Here is a 25,231-nt window from a genome sequence, read left to right on the forward strand (position 1 = left end):
CCATATCTCATATTATTGTCATACTCTCATTGGTTTCAACGGGCTGCAGATGGTCGATATGGGATCAAACCATGCTTTCCAAACTCAGTGGAGGAGGGTATTGCAATGCAGAGGCTCTAAAACATTCCGAACGGGGGTTGCAAGATACTGCTGGATTTCATTTCATTACAGCTAACCACACGCACACGCACACACACAGGTGAGAACAACGAAGTCTCAACATATACATGAAGAGTGCCCTGGCCATTCCCTGGTATGGGCACTGTGTTGCCAAGTCCGCTGTTTCATTTAGACTAGCAGAAAGTTATCCTCCACTTAGGTTCTACACTAACCTGGACACACACACACCAGTGGAGGCTGCTGAGGGAAGGACGACTCATAATAATGGCTGGAACGGTACAAATAGAATGGCATCAAACACCTGGAAACCATGTATTTGATACCAGTCCACTGATTCTGCTCCGGCCAATACCGTGAGCACGTCCTCCCCAATTAAGGTGCCATCAACCTCCTGTGGAACACACACATAAACATCTCTGAAAAGGGTGACTTCACTTGGCTCCATGTCAGTGGGATCAGTGAACAGTGGAGAGGGCTTTAGTCAAAGTGGGGGTCTGGCTTTAGGCAGCATATCTGTCTCCCGTTCTCTCTGACTGTCACTCTATCATACTAGCTTAGTCTGACGTTCCCTCCCTTCCGTAATTATAGCTCAGTGTTTTGGGGACATATTTAAAGGGATGCTGGCCAGCTATAAAACACAGGATGCAGAAGGTCAGTCACAAAGACAGAGAAAGAGACCACCACCTCACACAGGTCTGTATTACATATCATACATCATCCCATCTTATCTCACGCATTCTGTTCAATTTCATTCAGCTTTATTAATTTCTCTGGAGCATGAGTCTATGAATCTGCAAGCTTCCTGGACATTAGTATGTGGAGATTAACGTGTCTGTAAAAGCCTTGTTACATTATAACTTACTTGTATTATTGATGCTCCATTCTGATACTTACAAACACCGTCTTAGCGAACAATGTTTTGATGTGAAGTCTGGTGATTGTATGTGTGGAGAAGATAAACTGTAAGAGCATGGAGCTGAGGGAGGTCGGTGATGTATTCCCTTTCAGAGCGGGAGTGGCATGCTGCTGACGGTTGGTTATAAATAAGTATTTCTCTGGGCCAGAACCCAGACAAGCAGACCCAGGGGAGATAGGGGAGCAGCGGACTCACCATTGCCCAGTCCAAGCACAAGGTGGCGATGGAGACCTCCTCTACAGCCAAACAGTCTGACCAGGAGGTTCCCAAGAAGGAAAGGACAGATGGAGAGCCTGGTGAGAACAGGGAAGAAGAAGATACAATGGAACATGGAACAGCAGGTGAAGGCAAGCAGTGGTTTCCTAACCTTAACAGTAAGGAATGGTGACTGTGATCTAGTGTAGAAGAAAATGCAAACTAAGACTCACACTTTTGCTACTAGCACGGACTTTGCTGATGACTACTACTTCTCCCACTGCCAGCCAATTGGCTTCCTCTCATCACCAAATTTGGTGGTGTGTGGAAATGCCACCCGGATGCTTCAGATTTATACATCCTGTGAAACATCTGTCTCATTGTTCGATCTGTGGTTGTGTGTAATGGTCAGTCTTATTTTGTGACCCTGTGTACTGTAGTAGTGATTATTAAAATGTTGGCCATCCAGTGTGGAGTAGAATTCCTGGTTGTATTGTGGTCCTGTTCTCTACAGTGGTGTCTGACCGTAAGCAGATGGCCAGGGAGGCGTTGGACAGACTGAACGTCTGGGAGCCCAGTGTTTACTACACCCTGGGAAAAGAGTCCTTCTTCATCGCTGGTCATGAAATCTGCATCCGAGAGTCTATGGACTCCTACGGCGCCCTCATCTGGCCGGGGGTGAGTTCTACAGATGCACACCAACAATGGAATATGATGATAGAAACCCATTTTTACAAGGAAAAATGTAAACGCAGTGCACTTAATTCATATTGACTGATCTGGATTTACTAACAATCATTGTGCGATAGTTGATCGTAGTGATGATGATGATGATTGTGTGTGTGTGTAGGCGGTAGCTCTAAGTCAGTTCCTGGAGAATAACCGGCAGCAGGTGAATCTCCTGGATAAAGCAGTTCTGGAGATCGGGGCAGGCACAGGCTTACTGTCTATTGTGGCGAGTCTACTGGGTGAGTCTGTCCTTCAGTCTCTTAGTCAGTCTGCCTAACTGTATAGTAGCCACTGGCCAGTCTACTGGGTGAGTCGGTCAGTTGGTAACATGGTTTGATAGACTGATTGACTGGCTGATTGTTCCCTTGTGTCCTGTTTTCCAGGAGCCTGGGTAACGGCCACCGACCTGCCCGAAATCCTTCCCAACCTGACCTTTAACCTCTCTCGTAACTCCAAGAGCCGCTGCCGCTACACGCCCCAGGTGAGGGCCCTCACCTGGGGTCAAGACCTCGAGAGAGACTTCCCCTGCACTTCCTGTCGCTACGACTATGTTCTGGCAGCCGATGTGGTGTATCACCACGACTACCTGGAGGAGCTGCTGGCGACCATGCGCCACTTCTGCAGACCAGCAAGTGGCACCACGCTCCTGTGGGCCAATAAGGTGAGGTTTCAGTCAGACCTGAGGTTCAAGGAGAGCTTTGAGAGTTGTTTTAGTACGACACTACTGACAGAGCTGAAGGAGGGGGACGTGAGGATCTATAAGGCCACTGCACGGGAGTGAGAGGGAGGAAAGGGGGGAGAGAGGATAGACATGGAGGGGATAGTGAGAAATTAAGGAGAAAGAGGGATGGAGAGACCAGGGAGGATAGGAGCTAGACTCAAGGAAAAGAGGTGAGAAATAGAAGAGATGGAGGTTGTTCTCCACCATGGATGAAACAGGAGCTCACTAGCTCACTACTGAGAACGGACTGCCTGGAGCCCATTCTGTGGTGCTAAGTCATCCTCGGGATGGGTACATTCACCTCATCAGCATATTAGACAGACAACAAAAGCTGATTCTGTGTTTCAATGACATTCCTGTGAGCTACATTATATTTACAATGTGTCATGCAGAAACTCCATGTGACTTTTCAAAAAACTGGTAGATAAGTGTTTTTTTTTCTTCATATACAGTGCCTTGCGAAAGTATTCGGCCCCCTTGAACTTTGCGACCTTTTGCCACATTTCAGGCTTCAAACATAAAGATATAAAACTGTATTTTTTTGTGAAGAATCAACAACAAGTGGGACACAATCATGAAGTGGAACGACATTTATTGGATATTTCAAACTTTAACAAATCAAAAACTGAAAAGTTGGGCGTGCAAAATTATTCAGCCCCTTTACTTTCAGTGCAGCAAACTCTCTCCAGAAGTTCAGTGAGGACCTCTGAATGATCCAATGTTGACCTAAATGACTAATGATGATAAATACAATCCACCTGTGTGTAATCAAGTCTCCGTATAAATGCACCTGCACTGTGATAGTCTCAGAGGTCCGTTAAAAGCGCAGAGAGCATCATGAAGAACAAGGAACACACCAGGCAGGTCCGAGATACTGTTGTGAAGAAGTTTAAAGCCGGATTTGGATACAAAAAGATTTCCCAAGCTTTAAACATCCCAAGGAGCACTGTGCAAGCGATAATATTGAAATGGAAGGAGTATCAGACCACTGCAAATCTACCAAGACCTGGCCGTCCCTCTAAACTTTCAGCTCATACAAGGAGAAGACTGATCAGAGATGCAGCCAAGAGGCCCATGATCACTCTGGATGAACTGCAGAGATCTACAGCTGAGGTGGGAGACTCTGTCCATAGGACAGCAATCAGTCGTATATTGCACAAATCTGGCCTTTATGGAAGAGTGGCAAGAAGAAAGCCATTGCTTAAAGATATCCATAAAAAGTGTTGTTTAAAGTTTGCCACAAGCCACCTGGGAGACACACCAAACATGTGGAAGAAGGTGCTCTGGTCAGATGAAACCAAAATAAAACTTTTTGGCAACAATGCAAAACGTAATGTTTGGCGTAAAAGCAACACAGCTGAACACACCATCCCCACTGTCAAACATGGTGGTGGCAGCATTGGGGTTTGGGCCTGCTTTTCTTCAGCAGGGACAGGGAAGATGGTTAAAATTGATGGGAAGATGGATGGAGCCAAATACAGGACCATTCTGGAAGAAAACCTGATGGAGTCTGCAAAAGACATGAGACTGGGACGGAGATTTGTCTTCCAACAAGACAATGATCCAAAACATAAAGCAAAATCTACAATGGAATGGTTCAAAAATAAACATATCCAGGTGTTAGAATGGCCAAGTCAAAGTCCAGACCTGAATCCAATCGAGAATCTGTGGAAAGAACTGAAAACTGCTGTTCACAAATGCTCTCCATCCAACCTCACTGAGCTCGAGCTGTTTTGCAAGGAGGAATGGGAAAAAATGTCAGTCTCTCGATGTGCAAAACTGATAGACATACCCCAAGCGACTTACAGCTGTAGTCGCAGCAATAGGTGGCGCTACAAAGTATTAACTTAAGGGGGCTGAATAATTTTGCACGCCCAATTTTTCTGTTTTTGATTTGTTAAAAAAGTTTGAAATATCCAATAAATGTCGTTCCACTTCATGATTGTGTCCCACTTGTTGTTGATTCTTCACAAAAAAATACATTTTTATATCTTTATGTTTGAAGCCTGAAATGTGGCAAAAGGTTGCAAAGTTCAAGGGGGCCTTTCGCAAGGCACTGTATTTGATAGTGACAAATGTTTTGTTAATAAATTTGCTTTGCAATACAGTGTGAAAAATGTGTTCCTTTCTCCATACTCCAGGGTCTGCATTGGCATCACCACAGATACATGTATATTGAAAGTTACTGTATAAAGTTAGTGTCAAAAATCTACAAGACAGTATCACCTCCATATACGACTACGGTCAAACACTTTTCCACTAAATATGAAAACAGACTAGTTTAATAAGAAGCTAAACACTCATTTTTATATACAGTGCCCTCATTAAATATTGGCATCTTAGGTAAATATGAACAAAAATGGCTGTGAAAAATGTCATTGTTGTTTATCAGCTTGATCTTACACTTAAAATATCATATGAATCTATCCTTTGAGTTAAACATTTTCAAAGAAAATAAAATCATGAAATAATTATTTCATGAAAAAAAATTGTCACAATTATTGGCACCCCTGCACTTAGTACTTTGTGCACCCTCCCTTTGGCACGATAACAGCTCTGAGTCTCCTATAATGTTTGAGAAGACAGAATTAAGACCATTCCTCCATACAGAAACTCTTCAGATCCTTCAGAGTCCTTGGTCCTCGCTTGTGGACTCTCCTCTTCAGCGCACCACACAGGTTTTCAATAGGGTGTGCCCTGATCTCGTCACAGGCGCCGTTCTTGAAGCATAGTCTCTGGTCAACCTGTTTCTCCAGCAGCCCGGAGCAGATGGACTTGCTGTTCTCACTGAATGTCTCCGGGAAGACCACCGTCCCAGTCATGATACGCTCCTTCAGCTCTTCCTTCCCACCTGACCAGAAGACGACTGCAGGTTAAAGACATTACATTAAAGTCATAAACCAACTCTGGACCAAGAGAGCTACTGGGTGTACAGGATTTTGTTCCAGCCCTGCACTAACACACCTGACTCAAATAATCATCGTCTATGAATGAAGAATGATAAACAGGTGTGATAGTGCCGAGATGGAACAAAAGCCTTCAGACTCCAGTGGCTTTACAACATGACCAGAATTGGAGACCTCTGAATTAAACGGATTAGCCTTCACACTCATCAGTTTGAAGAGTTAAGACATGAAAGGGAGGCAGGATAGAGTGGGTTACCTTCTACCCTTGTTCCCTAAACGGGTTCTTGGCGGCCATGAACTCAAACAGCGAAATAGTCTACTGAGGTGTCATACTTCTCCCCCTTCAGCAGCTCCGGGGCAATTAAACCCTTGGGGTAGAGGTCAAAGGTTAAAGGTCAGTCACAAGAGACAGAGTGGCGCTTCTTGGAGACACTAAACGTGAGACCCATTGTGAGATAATGAGGTCGGGCAGGTGAGACTGACCTGGAGTTCCAGCATAGCCTTCACTATTTGTCTGGTCCACTTTTAGTTCAACCACCAGACCCAGGTCAGAGATACGCACATTACCCAAGGACAACATCGCATCACAGAGCATCACGTCACACAAACGTGTGTGTGTGTGTGTGTACATAACTATCTCAGTGTGTAGCTTCATTATCCAGGAGGACGTTCTCAGGTTTGAGGTCTCTGTAGAGGATGCTCTTCTGGTGGAGGTGCTCCATGCCCTGGATGATCGGAGCAGAATAGAAACAGGTTCTGGGCTCCTCAAACCCTGGGTTGTTCTCATCTATCAGGTAGATGTGGTATCTGGGGCAGTACGAGAACAAACATGTTACAGATCTATTACAAGAAACAACCAATAGGATAGTTCCTGCAGTGTGTGTGGGTATGTGCTTTGTGCATGCGTTTACTTCAGGTCACCTCCATTCATGATGGTCATAACCAGACAGAGTATTCTAGGCCAGCAACACGTTGAAGTGACTGTGAACCCTGGCAAGGATCCTCTTCTCCACCATCGCCCCCTAAAGCAGAGGAGGGGGACAAACATGACAATGTATAATACAGAGGGCCAAGACAGAGGCTAAAGTGATTAAGACCATTATCTCCTCATCACTTACTGGAGAACAGGTACTGTAGCCTACATCAAAACTGCTTCCATGAACATAACCATTTCCACTCCAGATAAGGGGGTTCTAACAGTCACAGAGACACTGTAGCAGAGACACTGTAGCACTACCCTCCATGTCATTAGTCATTGTGTTTACAATCCTATTCTGATCTAGCATTAATAGTCTACAGAAGCATACTGTGCTCTAATTAACTAAGTTCCCCCTTTAGATAGTATCTTCTCTCTCACACATCAACTACAGCAGTGGTCACCGATTGACTGGACAACCTTCAAGGCACTCCTTCCTAGTCGATCACCAAACATTTCTGTAGAAAAGCCCATGATAAAAGACACAAAGGCTTGCGACCTTTTTTCCCCCGAGTTGCTGGTAGGTGCTCTTGATTCGGAAGTCCTGTGAACAGGGGAAGCAGTGTTCCCATTTTGAACCATTTATTGTGTCTGAAAAGACGAACTCAGCCTACCTGCGGGACGAGAACTGCGGCTACTGCGCTGGCCAATCAGACAGCGCAAATCACCGTACCTACAGCTTCCACGACCCTGGCCACAAAGTTTGATACTAGCCTACGTGAGATTTAATACGTTTTAAAACCATGACCAAAGAGAGACTGTCAAAAATACAGCAAAGAGCTTCTGTTTTTATGAGTGAGTTCATGTCTAAGTTCTATTCAACACTATTACAAAACGCACTTCTCTCTACTTCCACTCGCGCTGCAACTGCAAGGAATGGGTAGCCAAGCGTTTTTATTAGTATTACCAGCTCGTCGTGTCTACTTTAATATCGAGGAGTATTTCACTTGCTCAAATCGTGGGAACAACATTAATTTGTGCCTGAGGCAGATGCGGTGCAAATTGAGTTTCGCCATCAGGTGGACCCTTTCTCTGGTCAGTCTAAGAGAGAGCAGGGCCCGTGAGATGCGTAACCTCAGCTGCTCTCTCCGTTGAGACTAATGCCGTGTTCAAAACAACTGGAAACTCGGAAATCTCCAACTTCCGAGCGTTAATGACAACTGGGAACTCGGAAATAAATGAGATCCGACTGGGGGAAGTCGTTTTGAGGAGTCATCCAAATCAGAAACTCCGGCATCTTTCCAGAGCTTCGACCTGAAGTTCACTAACATCACGATTTTAACTTTTTTTTCCTGGAGTTCCCAGTTGTCTTGAACGCACCATGACCATCAGACGCAATTAGTCCAGTAAAATAAAATAACATTTGAAAATTATTTCAATTTATGCTCAGCTTTGCCTCGCAAGTGCTGCACCAACTGATCTATTTTGTCATCAAAGCTCGAGTTTTGAAATATGGTCTGTATAGAAGAAGAACAATATTGTCAGGCCAGGCATATAGCCAATATGCTGTGATAAGGTATTAGGGCTACTGCACAAACCTCATTCTTACATAACTGTTTTTATTAGTTTGTTAAAAAAAATTTTAGCTGTAGATCTCAGCTTGCTTTTTGACTGCATAAGTGATCTTGACTCAAAAGGTTGGGGACCACAACTACAGTAAACATCAGGAGACTAGACTACAGTTCAGGTGGGGCATACCAAAGACACTCACTCACACCTCATAGCCTTTCCTCTTCTTCAGCCTCTTCTTGTTGAGCTTCATGCAGGCATACATATTCCCTGTGGCCTTCATCTGACAGGCAGACACCTCTCTGAACCTCCCCTCCCTCCACTGAAGGAACCTCTTCAGGAACATGCTTTCCAGGAAAAAGGTGGAGGGAGCATCCTAGAGGTAGCCCAGTACTGAGGTCAGTGTTTGGGCAAAGAGGCCGTCCCCAGGCCCCTGCAGGGGGTTCACCGTCTCCGGTGTCAGAAAGGGACAGTAGAGCCTGCAGGTAGCGCTGGACGATACTGAACGCCTTCTGGGCCCGGTCTGAGCCTTCTGCTAAGTCGTACCAGCCACAGGCGGCAAGGACCATGAATTCGGGAGCAGCCTCAAGGAACACGCGGAAGAGGTGTTTGCCAATGGGCTGCTCCACGCAGACTGACTAGAAGGCCAGGTCCAGGGTTTCCTGGATGCCCTCACACACTGATGTGGGGCAGCTTGAGGCAGGTGGGGTACTTGTCAGACAAAGCCGCTAGGTTTGAGCCATCGAAGCTGCCACGGGCATTGATGTAGGTTGAGTTGGCAACCACCGTGGTCAGGCTGCCCAAATCCATGGCAATGGAGGGAGAGGGGCTGCCTGCAGCACTCAGAGAGCATGGTGAAGGAGAGATAGGGTGAGAAGAGTGAGATAAAGAAGTTCAAATGTGAGAGTAATAAAAGGTGTTAGAGAAAGGGAGGATTAGAAAAGGGTAAGATGAACAGAGGGAGCGACAGGAAGGAGAAAGATCAGTGCCTTCAGCAGGACAGAGGACACAAGAAGATCCTCCTCATGTCCCAAGGCATACTTCCTGAGCGCTTTATCGGTCTCTCTCACACACACACACACACACCTGACTCAACACCCTTCAGACAGTAATGCCTTTATCCACTAACTCCCTAATACCACAGGCTGAGAGTGAGCCCAAGCTGATAATGTATTCAGTCACTGTGGCTGGAGTAGCACCTGTTATCTAAAGAACAAGAAGCAGTGGTGCAGCACAGTATAGGGGGGGACATGCACAGTCTAAAATGGACAACTCTGGACCCTTCGGAAAGGCTCCTAGCCCTCGGAAATGAAAGGTTCAGATAGGTGACAGCAACATGGTTATGGCTCCCTCTAGCCCTCAATTCTTCCATCATATCGCTCACACATTCAAATAAAATAAAATTGTATTATTCACATGCGCCGAATACAACCTTACAGTGAAATGCTTACTTACGAGCCCCTAACCAACAACGCAGTTAAAAAAAAATATGTCTAAGAATAAGAAATTACGGTAATTAAAGAGCAGCAGTAAAATAACAATAGCGAGACTATATACAGGGAGGTACTGGTACAGAGTCAACGTGTGGGGCACGGGTTAGTTGAGGCAATATGTACATGTAAAGTCATTAAAGTGACTATGCATAGATGAGTAGCAGTGGTGTAAAAGGGGGAGGGGGGACAATGCAAATAGCCTGGGTAGCCATTTGATTAGGTGTTCAGGAGTCTTTAATGGCTTGAGGGTAGAAGCTGTTTAGAAGCCTCTCGGACCTAGACTTGAAGCTCCGGTACCTCTTGCCGTGCGGTAGTAGAGAGAACAGTCTATGGCTAGGGTGGCTGGAGTCTGACAATTTTTAGGACCCCCTGACACTGCCTGGTAGAGGTCCTAGATGGCAGGAAGCTTGGCCCCAGTGATGTACTGGGCCGTACTCACTACCCTCTGTAGTGCTCAGCGGTCGGAGGCAGAGCAATTGACAAGGCAGTGATGCAACCATGCTCTCGATGGTGCAGCTGTAGAAACTGTCGAGGATCTGAGGACCCATGCCAAATCTTTTCAGTCTCCTGAGGGGGAATAGGTGTTGTTGTTCCCTCTTCACAACTGTCTTGGGGTGCTTGGACCATGTTAGTTTGTTGGTGATATGGACACCAAGGAACTTCAAGCTCTCAACCTGCTCCACTGCAGCCCTGTCGATGAGAATGGGGGCCTGCTCAGTCCTCTTTTTCCTGTAGTCCACAATCATCTCCTTTGTCTTGATCACATTGAGGGAGAAGTTGTCTTGGCACCACACGGCCAGGTCTCTGACCTCCCTATAGGCTGTCTCGTCGTCGGTGATCAGGCCTACCACTGTTGTGTCAACTGCAAACTTAATGGTGTTGGAGTCGTGCCTGGCCGTGCAGTCATGAGTGAACATGGAGTACAGGAGGTGACTGAGCACGCACCCCTGAGGGGCCCGTGTTGAAGATCAGTGTGGCGAAAGTGTTGTTACTTACCCTTACCACCTGGGGGCAGCCCGTCTGGAAGTCCAGGATCCAGTTGCAGAGGGAGGTGTTTAGTCCCAGTGTCCTTAGCTTAGTGTTGAGCTTGGAGGGCACTATGGTGTTGAATGCTGAGCTGTAGTCAATGAATAGCACTCTCACATAGGTGTTCCTTTAGTCCAGGTGGGAAAGGGCAGTGCGGAGTGCAATAGAGACTGCATCATCTGTGGATCTGTTGGGGCAGTATGCAAATTGGAGTGGGTCTAGGGTTTCCGGGATGTTGATGTGAGCCATGACCAGCCTTTCAAAGCACTTCATGGCTAAAGACGTGAGTCCTACGGGTCGGTAGTCATTTAGGCAGGTTACCTTCGTGTTCTTGGGCACAGGCACTATGGTGGTCTGCTTAAAACATGTTGGTATTACAGACCAGGACAAGGAGAGGTTGAAAATGTCAGTGACGACACTTGCCATTTCGCTCAGGATAGTCACCCTGGGCACCATTATCATAACGCAGTCAATTAAACTGCAAGTCAATTAACACAGATTTCCCATTGGATTTAATATGTTTGACACATTTGAGAAAATACCACCCAACTGCATTTCAGATTAGAAGTTATAAAAAAGCACAAAACACTCACTGAAGTCAACTTGTTAAAACATTCTCTATATTTAATTTTCAAACTTATATTAGATTACAGAAAAGGTATTTTGGAAGAATCAGTACATGGGTTGTTCAGTTTGAAAAAGGAGATCTTGGAAGTGAGTCCATAGAGACCTACACAACCCACATATTTGATACATCGATCATGTCCAGGCCTTCCTTCCGCCACTGACCTGTAAAGGATGCTATAAACTACAATCTTCACAGGATCCGTTTACATCTCACAAACAAAGCCTAACATTGTCCTATAGTTAGCGTGGGTAGGAGTTATTTTCTTCGCTGGTGCCAGTCATTTGTAAACACTACCACGGTGTGACAGGGTCTGAGGGATTGAGTCGCTGCTAAAACGCTCCAAAAACAAGGACCAGAAAAGCAGCTGCCTACAGAACGGTGGGGAGCAGATACAAATGCTCTGCTTGAAATCAATGCCACAAATAGCAGGGGAGGGGAGGTGTAACAAAATAGTGTCCACACTTTCAAAAGGGCAGTCTCAATCTTTCTTAGGGCGTTGTGGCAACTAAATCAGCCATTTTGGATCCAGTGAATGTCTCTGAGCCAGCGGTCTGGTGCAGTTACACTGGCAGCCATCTTGAAACAGTGGTTCACCATTGAGTCTCTCCAACGTAATCAAAACATAATAAAGATAACTATTTCACACACAAGGAACACTATACATTCTCCAACAGCAATGAGTTGGCTGGAAGATTTTTTGTTGTAGCTTTATTCTCGGGTGGGATGGCTTGCCAAGAAGAGGGTGATAATACACAGAAAGGACGCAGCAGTGCCAAAGCCATAAACTACACTTCCCAGAGAGCCATTGGCTATCATGTGATTCAGGATCCCGCTCTGAGAAGAGGGTTGCACAGCCTCCATACTCAAACATTCTTCAACGCCCTTGAGAGAAAGCGATACAGAGAGAGATGCAGAGACAGACTGCATGTTGGAGATGAGAAATGCGTGGAGTGGCAGGAGGTTAATCTTCATCGTCATTCTCATCATAGTCATCCTCCTCGTCATCATCCCCCATGTACGACACAGGGGTCTCAACACGGGAGCCACTGTAGTGAGAGTCATTAGAGCTGGAGGCCAGGGTACCATCTGCACCACTGTCACTACAGAGAGAGAGAGGTAAAGGAAGAGTTACCATATTTTTATGTGAACGTGCTATAGAACACCCTGACTAGGGCAACAGTAGAGGAGAGAGAGACTCACCTGCCCTGGCCGTGATGGCGCCCCCCGTTGGTGGAGGATCCTCCAGTGATGTAGACGTTACTGATGGGGCCCTGGGCCATCTCTGTTTGAGACAGTAGTACACACGTTCACATATATACCTTAGAGAGAACCAAACAGGACCAATCTACCCCGAATTAGCAACATGTTTGAGTATTTCATGCCCAATTAATCTCACTTACTTTGATAAGGATCATGTGTAGCTCAATGACTTGACCTATGGCTGAAATTTAAGCATGCACTATGAACCCTGACCCCTATGGTCTCTGACCTGTGACGTAAGGCTCCAGGGCTTTGGGCACCAGGCTACGTGCCACCTTCAGGTCCTCCGGGGAACACTTGCCCACCTCCAGGCCACAGGCCATGCCCATACGCTTCAGCACCTCAATGTCGTCGTGGATCTCAAACATGCTGTCAAAGTTGAACAGGTACTCAAACCTGAAGAGAAGGAAAGTAAAGAGGTGAATATAATGGCATGGTTAAAACATGAATGAAAACATTCAATCCTGGAAAAACTTGAGCGGGGTGTTGCCATTGCCTCAATACGATACTTTATTGGGGGGCGGCAGGTAGCCTAGCGGTTAGGAGCATTGGCGCAGTAACCGAAAGGTAGTTGGTTCGAATCCCTGAGCTGACTAGGTGAAAAATCTGTCAATGTGCCCTTGAGTAAGGCACTTAACGCTAATTGCTCCCCTCCTCCAGTCACATTGGATAAGAGTCTGATAAATTTACATTTTAAATGGTCCATTTACATGAAAATCTATTTGGTGAAAATTCTGTGGGACAAAATAAAAATGTCTACATGAATTAAGTTGATGATCAATTTACACAGACACTCAAATATTACAGTCACTCACTTGTCGTTGGAGATGCTGCAGTCGATGACAGTCTTCTTGCTAGTGTTGACAATGATGAAGGGGAGGTGGATGAGAGAGTTGGGGGGCGGAGGTCTGTTGGTCTGCTGTTCCGTCTGTCGGTTCCGCTGCACCAGGTTCTTAAAGGCTATTTGCTGCAGGAGAGGATCATGGATAGAACATTAGAACAATGTTAAAGTGCCAATCGGCAGTTGAAACAATAAAGCATTGTCCCCACCACTGTTGTTTCGGTAGAAAGCTGAGGGATGGGGCACGAGAAAAATAACAACAAGACAAAGCTATGGATGCATGGACATATTAAAATTAGAGTTTTTTTAACCAGTAAAACAGGCTTATATTTTGGATTCTGATGGGGTACGGCAGTTCAGCTAAACTATTGGGGCATTCCTAAGGTATATTCTTAAAGAATCAATGGGTACGTATTAATTTAAGTCTAAAAAATGTATGCAGCAACTGCTGATCTCCCCTTTAAGACAACCTGTGGTCTTGTATATGCTTGCCTTTATCAGTGATTGTATTGTTGTCGATGAGGCAAGCTAGTCCTGTAGCAGGAGGCAAGCTAGTCCTGTAGCAGGAGGCAAGCTAGTCCTGTAGCAGGAGGCAAGCTAGTCCTGTAGCAGGAGGCAAGCTAGTCCTGTAGCAGGAGGCAAGCTAGTCCTGTAGCAGGAGGCAAGCTAGTCCTGTAGCAGGAGGCAAGCTAGTCCTGTAGCAGGAGGCAAGCTAGTCCTGTAGCAGGAGGCAAGCTAGTCCTGTAGCAGGAGGCAAGCTAGTCCTGTAGCAGGAGGCAAGCTAGTCCTGTAGCAGGAGGCAAGCTAGTCCTGTAGCAGGAGGCAAGCTAGTCCTGTAGCAGGAGGCAAGCTAGTCCTGTAGCAGGAGGCAAGCTAGTCCTGTAGCAGGAGGCAAGCTAGTCCTGTAGCAGGAGGCAAGCTAGTCCTGTAGCAGGAGGCAAGCTAGTCCTGTAGCAGGAGGCAAGCTAGTCCTGTAGCAGGAGGCAAGCTAGTCCTGTAGCAGGAGGCAAGCTAGTCCTGTAGCAGGAGGCAAGCTAGTCCTGTAGCAAGAGGCAAGCTAGCCCTGTAGCAAGAGGCAAGCTAGTCCTGTAGCAGGAGGCAAGCTAGTCCTGTAACAGGAGGCAAGCTAGTCCTGTAACAGGAGGGAAGCTAGTCCTGTAACAGGAGGGAAGCTGATCACCTGTAATATAAGCTCTTGGAGTTGTGACTGCTTCTGCTTGATTCTCTCCAGTCGCCTTTGTCTCTCCACCTACAGAAGAGCAGAACACAGCCAGGGTGTGAGAGCGCATTAGAAAAGAGGGGGTGAGGGAGAAGAGAGTTCATGGTGTACCAGGTGTGTGTATATACACAGTGCTTTCTGAAAGTACTCAGACCCCTTGACTTATTCCACATTTGTTACGTAACAGCCATATTCTAAAGTGGATTAAATCGTTTTTTTCTCCTCAATCTACACACAATACCCCATAATGACAGAAAAAAACTGGTTTAGACATTTTTGCAAATGTCTATTAAAAGAATTAGCTGAAATATTACATTTGCATAAGTATTCAGACCCTTTACTCAGTATTTTGTTTTAGCACATTTGGCAGCGATTACAGTATTGAGTTACAGCATCGAGTCTTCCCCATCCAACCCGATAGAGCTTGAGAGGATCTGCAGAGAACTGGATAAACTACCTAAATACAGGTTTGCCAAGCTTGTAGCATCAAACCCAAGAAGAGGGGGTGGCAGGTTGCCTAGTGGTTAGAGCGTTGGGCCAGTAACTGAAAAGGTTGCTGGATTGAATCCCCGAGCTGACAATGAAATAATCTGTTGTTCTGTCCTGAACAAGGCAGTTAACTCACTGTTCCCCGGTAGGCATTCATTGTAAATAAGGCTGTTAAGTAACAAAATGTGGAAAAAGTTAACGGGTCTGAATACTTTCTGAATGCACGGTGCATTTACACTGAACAAAAATAAAAAAGCAACATGCAATTAAAAAGATTTTACTGAGTTACAGTTCATAAGGAAATCAATCCACTTAAATAAATAAATTAGACCCTAATCTATGGATTTCACATGACTGGGAATACAGATATGCATCTTTTGGTCAATTAATAAAAAGGTAGGGGAGTGGATCAGAAAATCAGTTAGTATCTGGTGTGACCACCATTTGCCTCATGCAGCGTGACACATCCTTCGCATACAGTTGATCAGGCTGCTGAGTGTGGCCTGTAAAATGTTGTCCCACTTCAATGGCTGTGCAAAGCTGCTGGATATTGACGGGAACTGGAAATCAATCCAGAGCATTCCAAACATGCTCAACGGGTGACATGTCTGGTGAGTATGCAGGCCATAGAAGAACTGGAACATTTTCAGCTTCCAGAAATTACAGTCAGATCATTGCGACATGGAGCTGTGCATTATCATGCTGAAACATGAGGTGATGGTGGCAGGAAAATTGGCCTCAGGATCTCATCACTGTATCTTTGTGCATTCAAATTGCCATTGATAAAATGCAATTGCGTTTGTTGTCCGTAGCTTAAACTATAACCTCACCGCCACCATGGGACACTCTGTTCACAACGTTGACATCAGCAAACAGCTCTCCCACACGTCGCCATTCACGTGGTCTGCGGTTGTAAGGCCAGTTGGTCATACTGCCAAATTCTCTAAAACAACTTGAGGCTTATTGTAGAGAAACAAACATTCAATTCTCTGGCAACAGCTCTGCATATTCCTGCAGTGAGCATGCCAAATGCACGGTCTCTCAAAACTGGAGACCTCTGTGACATTGTGTTGTGTGACAACTGCACATTTAAGAGTGGGCTTTTATTGTCCCCAGCACAAGGTGCACCTGTGTAACGATCATACTGTTTAATCAGCTTCTTGATTTGCAACAACTATCAGGTAGATGGATTATTTTGGCAAATAAGAAATACTAACAGAGATGTACAATTTGTGCACAACATTTGAGAGAAATAAACTGTGTGTGTATGGAACATTTGGGGGATATTTTATTTCCGCTCGTGAATTATGGGACCAACATTTTACATGTTTAGTTTATATTTTTGTTCAGTGTATATATATATTAGACTCACCTCTAGGTTCTGGCATTCCTGGGCCGAGTTGGTGGGCAGACCAATCCACTTGATCTCTTTCTTCTCTTTAGAGATGATGTTCATGGCCATGAGCACGTTGAGCGCGTCGTACACACGCCGTCGGATGTTCTTCTGGTCATACACATGCTACAAGGAGAGGGGGAAGGGGTTCATCTCTGACTCCTGTGTGTGCAGAGCGCTTCCATTGGGTTTGGTGTCATAATGATCATGTGGATTTTTTCATAATGAAACCAGTGTGCTAAAGCCTAATTTACTACTTCCGTTTTAGCATGAGCGAAAACATCCGCTTCAGTCCGCACTCCGAAATCTCTTTCGGACTTTACAAGGAGGTGGATGAAGCGGAACACTGAGGATGGCAGCTGATGTTTGAAGTCCGAACACCAAAAGCAAAAGTAGCGGACATAAATTAGGCTCGAGGAAGACCTCCATGTCATAACTTAATTTCCTAAGTAGGTTTGTTGTGTCTGAAATTGTGATGTCATAGAGATTTTCTAAGAGTAAGGCTGAAAAACGTGATGGTTGTCAGAGAGTGATGTCATAACGAGGAGTTCTGTCAGAGGAGTTTTAAGAGTGATGCAACAACGGAGAATTCTGTCTGACAGTGTGATGGCATAATTAGGAATTCAGACAATGTCTGATGTCACAGAGAATTATGTCTCAGAGAAAGTGAAGTCAAAGACTTCCCCAGGATGTTTTGAGGAAGAGCCCTGTGCATTGTGCATACAGCTGCAAAACTCACAGAGTCGTTGGGGGAGATGTGGTTGTCTGCAGCGCTGAACTCCGCCACCAGCTCGTCTGCCACCTCATTGTACGAGGTGACACCCTTCTTTTGCACCTTCTCACACACCTTCATGGAGAAATGCCTCAGGCCCTTGCCATTCTTCTCCCCCTTCTTACCACGCTTCCTGTGGACAAAGGTGGTTAAACACAGCTATATACTTCTAGACTACACTGGCATATCACACAGAATAAATCAACTAAACTCACCCCGATGACCAAGGCGACGCGTCGGCCGGCTGGCTCTGTGTGAGGAACTGGGAGCTGGGTGTGTGAGGGCTGTTCACCAGTATGGCACTGGAAACACTGGGCCTCTGGGGCGTACCAATAACCTACAGGGGGAGGGGGTAAGAGCTCAACCAATTCAGTTTTAGAGTACTAGAAGCTTTATAATCCAAAAGAGTAATTTTTTTTTTTACATACACCTACAACACACATCAATATAAACAGACCATCATAGTCATATATAATTGAAAAGTTTAGTGTAGGGTTGGGCGACATTACGATTGCATTGTCTATCAACGATGATCGACAGCCATCGTCAACGGTGACGACATTGTGATTAGGGCTGGCACAGTTACTCTATAACAGTGTTACCAGATGAAGATCTTAATTCGGCTTGTCACCTAAAACCCTTACACATTTGTACAGATGCACAATTAAGAGCATGCCTGGTACGGCAACGGCACTGCCCACAACCGCAGGGCTCTCCAGGGGGTGGTGCGGGTCTGCACAGCACCGGGGGCAAACCACCTTCCAACAGCACCCGATGTCACAGGAAGGCCAAAAAGATCATCAAGGACAAGAAACACCCGAGCCACTGCCTGTTCACCCCGCTACCATCCAGAAGGCGAGGTCAGTACAGGTGCATCAAAGCTGGGACCAAGAGACTGAAAAATAGCTTATATCTCAAGGCCACCAGACTGTTAAACAGCCATCACTAACAGTGAGAATACATACAGACTTGAAATCATTGGCCACTTAAATAAATGGATCACTAGTCACTTTAATAATGTTTACAAATCTTGCATTACTCATCTCATAGTACATACTGTATTTTATACTATCTATTGCATCTTGCCTAGGCTGCTCATTTGCATCCATATATATATGTATATATTCCTATTCCATTCCTTTACTTAGATTTGTGTTTATTAGGTAGTTGTAAAATTGTTTGATTACTTGTTAGATATTGCTGGACTGTCGGCACTAGAAGCACAAGCATTACGCGACACTCGCAATAACATTTGATTTGATGAAAATAAAAGCCTTAACTGTTTAAAAAAAATGACTAATGGGGACACCTGTTCTTTCAATCTATTTCTATTGCAGCACATGCTGTCAGGAGCAGAAGGAGAAAATGTGTCTTAATGTCATATATTTTCTCATTTGAATGGTCATTACAGTGATCACTGTCATTTGGCTGGCCAATAACCGTTATCCAAAAAGTCATGACCGTCACAGCCCTAATCATGATGTGAAATGCGATGGCTTAGACCAGGGATGTCAAACTCATTCCACTGAGGACCAAGTGTCTGAAGGTTGTCATTTTTTCCTTTGAATTCCTTACTAATTAGTCACCTTAAATTCATCAATCAAGTACAAGGGGAGGAGCTAAAACCTGAAGACACTCGGCCCTCCATGGAAGGAGTTTGATACCTGTGGTTCAGCCCAATTGATTTTGTTGCTCACACTGATAACATATTCAAACATTTCTCTCCACCTGATAGCAAAATGTGTAGCATAGCCAGAAATGAACTTAAATTTGTTCTCTCCACTGTCAAGATGGGGAGGATGTGGGTACGCAGACCGGCAAGCCACTGCGGCCCCTCAAACAGCAGTGTAAAGTATTTCAGTAAAAATACTTCAAACTACTACTCAAGTCATTTTTTTGGAGTATCTGTACTTAACTATTTATATTTCTGACAACTTCTACTTCAATACATACTTAATGAAAATATTTGTACTTTTTACTCCATACATTTTCCCTGAAAACCAAAAGTACTCGTTACATTTTGAATGCTCAGCAGGACAGGAAAAACTGTCAAATTCACACACTTAAAAAGAGAACACATGATCTGTGTTCAAATACTCATACTAACTGCACTAACTATACTATTTGCGATGTAAATTGAGTATATAGTATGCTTATTGGTGATAGTATGGATACAGTTAGTGTGCCAAAAGTTCCCGGAGTGTACGAAGTGTACAAGCAGTGGACACTATTTCAGTGCTTTTAGGGCCCATAATGCAATTCTGGAAATGGGTGTGGCTTCACAACGTTTTCAGATTTGAAGAATATATGCAGCCGAAGTCCAACGAGGGCGGAAACAAATTCATTTCTTTAACTAATTACGACAAATGTTAAGCAATGTATTAAAGTAATGACTTTTCAAATGGGTTAACTTACATGTTATGTCTGACAATTTTAGAGCTATCCTTATGAACCATATAGCATATCACTACAGAATTATCTACCGGTATGTTAGCTAGCTACCTAAAGTTAGTTGGCCTACTAATACATCAAACTTGCCAGTATATTAACTATATGCTAACTAATTAACTACACAACAATAATTGACTATTATTCCCATCATTTTTAGCTTAACTAAGTGGTATAGTCGTTGGGCTTTCTCAATGGACATTCGGGTGCATTCGTAAATTCGCTCTGGCTATCTACTCTGATTTCAGAGCACTCTCCTCTGAGTACCAGAGCGCAGAATAAGTGATGAATTTACAAGTGCTCAACACCCATTGAATATGGCCGGTGTCAGTAAACGTCAGCAAAAACACGTAACTAAATTGTTGCCAGCAGCACAATTAGTCACCAAAGCTCCGGATAACATGAAAACTGCCTAAACAGCTCTGCTATGGCGAGTAAAACGGTCAGAGTGAGGTGTTCTCTCATTTGTGTCTGGAAGTAGCTAACCAATGTTAGCTTGACTGCCGTTGTAAGCCCACAACGCTTGAATCCTCGGCCCGAGCATGCAGTGCATCCATGCATCTTTTGTAAATCATGTCTGAGAGTTGGAGTGTGCCCCTGGATATCACGGTGTCTGCTTGTATATCAATGTTTTATGGGTGGGTGTATCTCCCAAGACCATAAGAAATGGAAAGAGCATTATGCCGCTGACTCATAATATACCAAGTGCCTGTGGTGGAGTGAGTCTTCTCTGAGGTGAAGAGAACTTCCTGCTCAAATGAAGTACGGGAGGCAGGCCAGGTAAGTGATCTATTCCATTGTCTGCTGGCCGGCCATCAGGTGATACCTAAACTGATTCCCTCCATGTATATATTCTCATGTATGTAATGGGATGGTGTGTAATCCTGCTGACTGCAGAGGTTGATCAGCTTAAGCTCATCCCCGGTCACCTCACAAGGCTAATGGTTTGGGCTTAGAGACCATGAAGTATGATTGTGCTTGTCTATAAACTGATAGATTGTAGCTGTGAAGCACTTTGGCCAAGTGTACGCAAGTGGTGAGCTTGCTTTTTATTTTTTTATGTTTAAACCTTTATTTAACCAAGCAAGTCAGTTAAGAACACATTCTTATTTTCAATGACGGCCTAGGAATGGAGGGTTAACTGCCTTGTTCAGGGGCAGAACAACATTTCTTTTTACCTTGTCTGCGAGAGAAAATATTAACCTGCGATCTACCACACGGTCTCAAAATAAAATACTTTGTCATCAAGTATGTGGTTGTGATATGACTGTATTTTTTATTTATTTATTTTACCTTTATTTCACTAGGCAAGTCAGTTAAGAACACATTCATATTTTCAATGACGGCCTAGTGGATTAACTGCCTGTTCAGGGGTAGAACGACAGATTTGTACCTGGTCAGCTCGGGGGTTTGAACTTGCAACCTTCCGGTTACTGGTCCAACGCTCTATCCACTAGGCTAGGCTACCCTGCCACCCCCCCCCCCCCTGCCGTATTGCAGTATATTTCTGTCCATTCGGGTAAATAGTGAAGGTAGACAGACGCACTCACCATGTGTGGAGCAATGTTGACATTGGAGAGCCCCAGTGTTTTGGGCAGTAGTTGTTTGGCCACAGGGAGGGATGCAGGATGGACAGCAACCAGAGACAAGACACCTAGGAAAGAGCGGAGTAAACACTAGGGTCAAAAGGGTCATCTGGAACCAAACAAAATGACTGCCTCTCTTCATATCCAGTTCCCCCAGGTAGATGGTTACAGCGAACAGTCAGATGGTTACAGAGAACAGGCAGGAGGCCCTATGGGATGCAAACTTACTGGCCCAAGTAAGGGAAAACATGTATTTGCGGGTACACAGATATTTAGAACACCTGCACTGTCTGACATGGAAACCAGTAATAAGACTAGCAGAAGTTGGGAGGGGAGTAAAATGAGAAACTTCTGTGTAGTCTTATTGCCCCCTGCTGTTGAGTTGAGGACATATACCGGACATAGACAAGGTTTGAATGACACTGATCTGTATTCTGGAGCACAACACTGTGCTTTGCTCACCTTTACTAGGACTCAGATTCTGGTCAATAAAAACCTTCAGTTCTCCATTGGTTTCCATCAGACCAACCTGTGGGGAAGACACCATCAACATCTACTCCAGTAAAATTTCAACAGCTGGTCTCTATTGAATCTCTCAAATGTCTAAGTCCCCCAGGACCAAGGTGGAAGAATACTGCATCTGGTTGTCTCTGATCAGACTCACATCTTTGGCCATCATCCTGTCGGAACAAAGTAAGGCTCTGTCTGAAGAAAGGGAAGCTCTGATGTCACCAACGAGTTCTCTGAAACAGAACAACCATGATACAGCAGGGGAGTGTGTAATGCAATGACTAGAGCTGGATTTTTAGCTGTCCGTGCATAAAAGTACACTGTGGAAACTACCCATTTAACCTGAATAATTCCAAGAATGCATTGGACAAAGCAGGACGACTTTGGTATGGGGAGCAATTGAGCAAAAAATGATCAACATATATGAGCATAAATAAAACATTACCCAGGAAATTCCTCCCCTCCCGAGTTGGTTAGGCCTCGGGTGCCATGAGAATGTCACACAGGTGAACTATTGCACATGTATACGAACTGCATATTGTACATGAAATGTTTGCAAAGGTAGGCAGCAGATTGCATTATTGATCAAAAATCAAGGCCGCTAGTATGCAAGCAATATATTGCACAAAAGCACTAGCCTGCTACATCGCTATAGCCTGAACAAAAACATTGCTAGCCGACTAAATTGTCTTTGGAAAGCAATTTCGATTGCATATTTCAAAGTGATGAGTTCGATCACCTGTGATATCTATCAAACGTCCTCATTTTTATATTTCTGATATCTTACCATAACTTTTATCATGCAAACTGTAAGGCCTAGTAGGTGTTGTTGACCACGTCCTAGACCCGAGATTCCCCACGAAGTTTACGAGGCAGAGCAGAAATTGCTAGCCAGCTACAACAATGCACGTTGTCTGGCTGGCTAATTACTTTTTACATGGGAATTTGTTTCTATCCAGCACTCTGCGACAGCTAACTCAAGGGGCAAACTGATGCTAACTAGCTAGCAAGCTACCTACCTAACGTTAGCGTTAGTGATATTACAGGCCAGCTAGTTTAGAGGCACATTTTGAGACTATTCCAAATGCAATTGAGATTGTGTAACTATAAGAAAACGGATTCAAATATATCCTGCGTGCATTATAATAATAAAAGCCAACACATGCATTTGCAATAAGGAATTACCAAACAATTTAAAGGTTTAATTTGATATGCACTTACGAGTGCACTCTTTTCGTCTGCTTCTTCGACGGCTGTTTTGTTGGCATCGAGGACAGAGGAAGAGGAGGTCTAAATCCCTATCGCCAAACAGGAAACAAAACTATACGTCAAATTATCTTGATTCTGAAATAATGAATTTAAGCTTCTAAGCAATTCAACACTCCACGCCTGAGGTATGCCTACATGCATAGTTTGACCTTAACGAATTAGTTAGGCAGCTTTCTGGTCCATCATGTCTCAATCTCAAAATGGATGCTTTTCCAAGTAACATCGCTAGCCACCGAGCTAATAACTATGAATTACATTAATAGCGCGCGGATGCCTCGGGCGTAAATGGTAAAAAAAAATAACGAAATGGTCTAGTTTGCTAGCTGTCGTATGTGTAGTAATTGGTCGGTAGGCAAAGACTAGAAGATTACTGTTAGCTAGCAGGCTAGGACAAAACTTTGCCTACTAACGTTATATTGTAGGAATACATCTGCAACCATCAATGACAACGAAATATTTCATAAAAATAACTTGACACTAACGCGCAAGAGAAAGTAACTAAGTTATATTAGCTATGACTGGCTAACTACAATAACGCGATTCATATTTTGATGGTCAGCTGGTGGGCTTGATAACCATAATGGATAGCTAGGTGTACCAGTCTTGCAATTCTAGCCGGTTGGGTAAATTAGCCAACGTTAGCAAACTGGCTAGCCAACGCGGTCAACGCACTAGTTAGCAGTAGCAAGTGGTTAGCTAACTTGCTAACATAACAAGTTACCTCCAAGTTACAAAGCAGATAGCCTATCTTTTGGAGGGATCGCTAGATAGACAAATATCCCTTTCGAATGTCAAATGTATAAATTCCCCCCTTTCAATCAATAAACACCCAAGTCTATTGCCTTTGATAGCCGTTAGCTCGAGATTCGTGTTCAGCTGTTACCTTCCACCGTCCTAGTCTGAAAACCAATCTTGGCGGTGTCTAACATCTGACGTTTCGGATTGGATAGCTTCAATATGACGCAGGCAATCCATGCCGCTAAAGCCACGCCTTTGGCGCGTTCTGATTGCTTCGCGCATTAGGACCTCCTATCCCGGGTTCACCCATTGGTCTCCAGCTTTTCAGCGTTTCAGAAGCCTTTTCCGGGATTTAAAACGGAGTAAAAATAGTAACAGCTAGTAACAGTGAAAAGCCATTCGAAAACATCGCAAATCAGAGGTCAATGTCATAATAAGTAATCTGTTCAGTTATATATGGGCCTATCTGGTATACATGCTCAACTGTCTTAAACACACTGATCTTGGAACTGCTCATATTCCCTGAATATGTACCTTAACCTTTGGGGATAGTTGCAGCACTGACTTTAGATCAGTGTTCACAGAAAACCTCATCCAGCACCGTCAGTGTCCTGAACCCTTACATACCAATCCTTTTTTTTTCTTGTGACAGATGATGAACTGTGTTGATTGGGGAGTCAACTGTGAATTGTCTATTGTTTATTACAACCACAACATTCAACACATCTATTTAGAGGAGAGAATGAGACTGTTCAGCTAAAGGCTTAGTTAAAAAATAAGCATGTGGTGTTTGTGTTGAAAATAACCTATGGAACTTTCTTGGTTTTCTGTTGAGAATAACTTATGCTCAGCTCAATACATTACGTTTTTATCTGAATGCCATGTTGATACCAGTTAAATAGTTTCCTGATTACATCTGAATGTGAGTGTTGTACCTATGGTCTGTATGTTGAAGTTGATTGTGAAGGTGAGGTCTCACCTTCAAAAGTCATCCTATGAGCATAACCACGTACACCACAACAACCACAGACATTTTTTTTAACACACAGTCTGACAACCATATTTGGCAGAATGGCAGCGCAACCAGTCTAGTGGTTAGAGCGTTGAGCCAGTAACAGAAAGATTGCTGGATTGAATCCCCGAGCTGACAATGTAAAAATCTGTCGTTCTGCCCCTGAGCAAGGCAGTTAACCCACTATTCCACCGAAGATGTGGATGTTGAGTTAAGGGAGCCTCCCGCACCTCTCTGTTTCAGAGTTGGGTTAAATGTGGAAGACACATTTCAGTTGAATGCTTTCAGTTGTACAACTGACTAGGTATCCCCCTTTCCCTTTTCCCTGATTCATTAAGCGATAGATAGAACGCCCTTCTCAACTGAGCCTCCCAGTCCCAGCTCAGTCATTCATGACCCCCTCCAACCTGTAATCATAGAGAGAAAGATATGTGAGTTGTGTCCTCCCAACCTCACCACACACACAAAGAAAAAC

At 44.4% G+C, this 25,231-nt stretch overlaps 2 protein-coding genes and 1 pseudogene across 6 annotated transcripts; 1 reads left to right on the forward strand and 2 right to left on the reverse strand.

The window, feature by feature from the left end:
- The first annotated feature begins 757 nt into the window (after positions 1–757).
- Positions 758–4,784, forward strand: mettl21cb (methyltransferase 21C, AARS1 lysine b). The gene is made up of 5 exons (XM_021578805.3): positions 758–813; positions 1,185–1,377; positions 1,746–1,909; positions 2,082–2,199; positions 2,344–4,784. The coding sequence occupies exons 2-5, from the start codon at positions 1,260–1,262 to the stop codon at positions 2,739–2,741; spliced, it is 798 nt and encodes a 265-aa protein (XP_021434480.3). The 5' UTR covers positions 758–813; positions 1,185–1,259; the 3' UTR covers positions 2,742–4,784.
- Positions 4,785–5,095: 311 nt separating this feature from the next.
- LOC110502107 (rhodopsin kinase GRK1-like) lies at positions 5,096–8,882 on the reverse strand (annotated as a pseudogene).
- A 2,312-nt stretch (positions 8,883–11,194) lies between these two features.
- On the reverse strand, positions 11,195–24,062 carry LOC110501327 (transcription factor Dp-1). 5 transcript variants are annotated; one of them, XM_021578807.3, is made up of 13 exons: positions 23,890–24,011; positions 22,959–23,035; positions 21,892–21,970; positions 21,690–21,756; positions 21,192–21,295; positions 17,409–17,530; positions 17,161–17,326; positions 16,401–16,547; positions 14,501–14,569; positions 13,295–13,446; positions 12,709–12,875; positions 12,420–12,501; positions 11,195–12,319 (listed from the first exon to the last, which is right to left on the reverse strand). In XM_021578807.3, exons 2-13 carry the CDS (start codon positions 23,003–23,005, stop codon positions 12,181–12,183), a joined length of 1,341 nt encoding a protein of 446 aa, XP_021434482.2. In that variant the 5' UTR covers positions 23,006–23,035; positions 23,890–24,011; the 3' UTR covers positions 11,195–12,180. The 5 variants fall into 5 exon arrangements, with proteins under 5 accessions (XP_021434482.2, XP_021434483.2, XP_090071519.1 ...); XM_021578808.3 differs by having other exon boundaries at positions 23,849–23,923; XM_090215393.1 differs by having other exon boundaries at positions 23,728–23,908.
- Positions 24,063–25,231: the final 1,169 nt, after the last annotated feature.

This window comes from Oncorhynchus mykiss, chromosome 22 (genome assembly GCF_057628025.1).
Source record: "Oncorhynchus mykiss isolate SJ-2025 chromosome 22, ASM5762802v1, whole genome shotgun sequence".
In the NCBI taxonomy this organism is placed as follows: domain Eukaryota; kingdom Metazoa; phylum Chordata; class Actinopteri; order Salmoniformes; family Salmonidae; genus Oncorhynchus; species Oncorhynchus mykiss.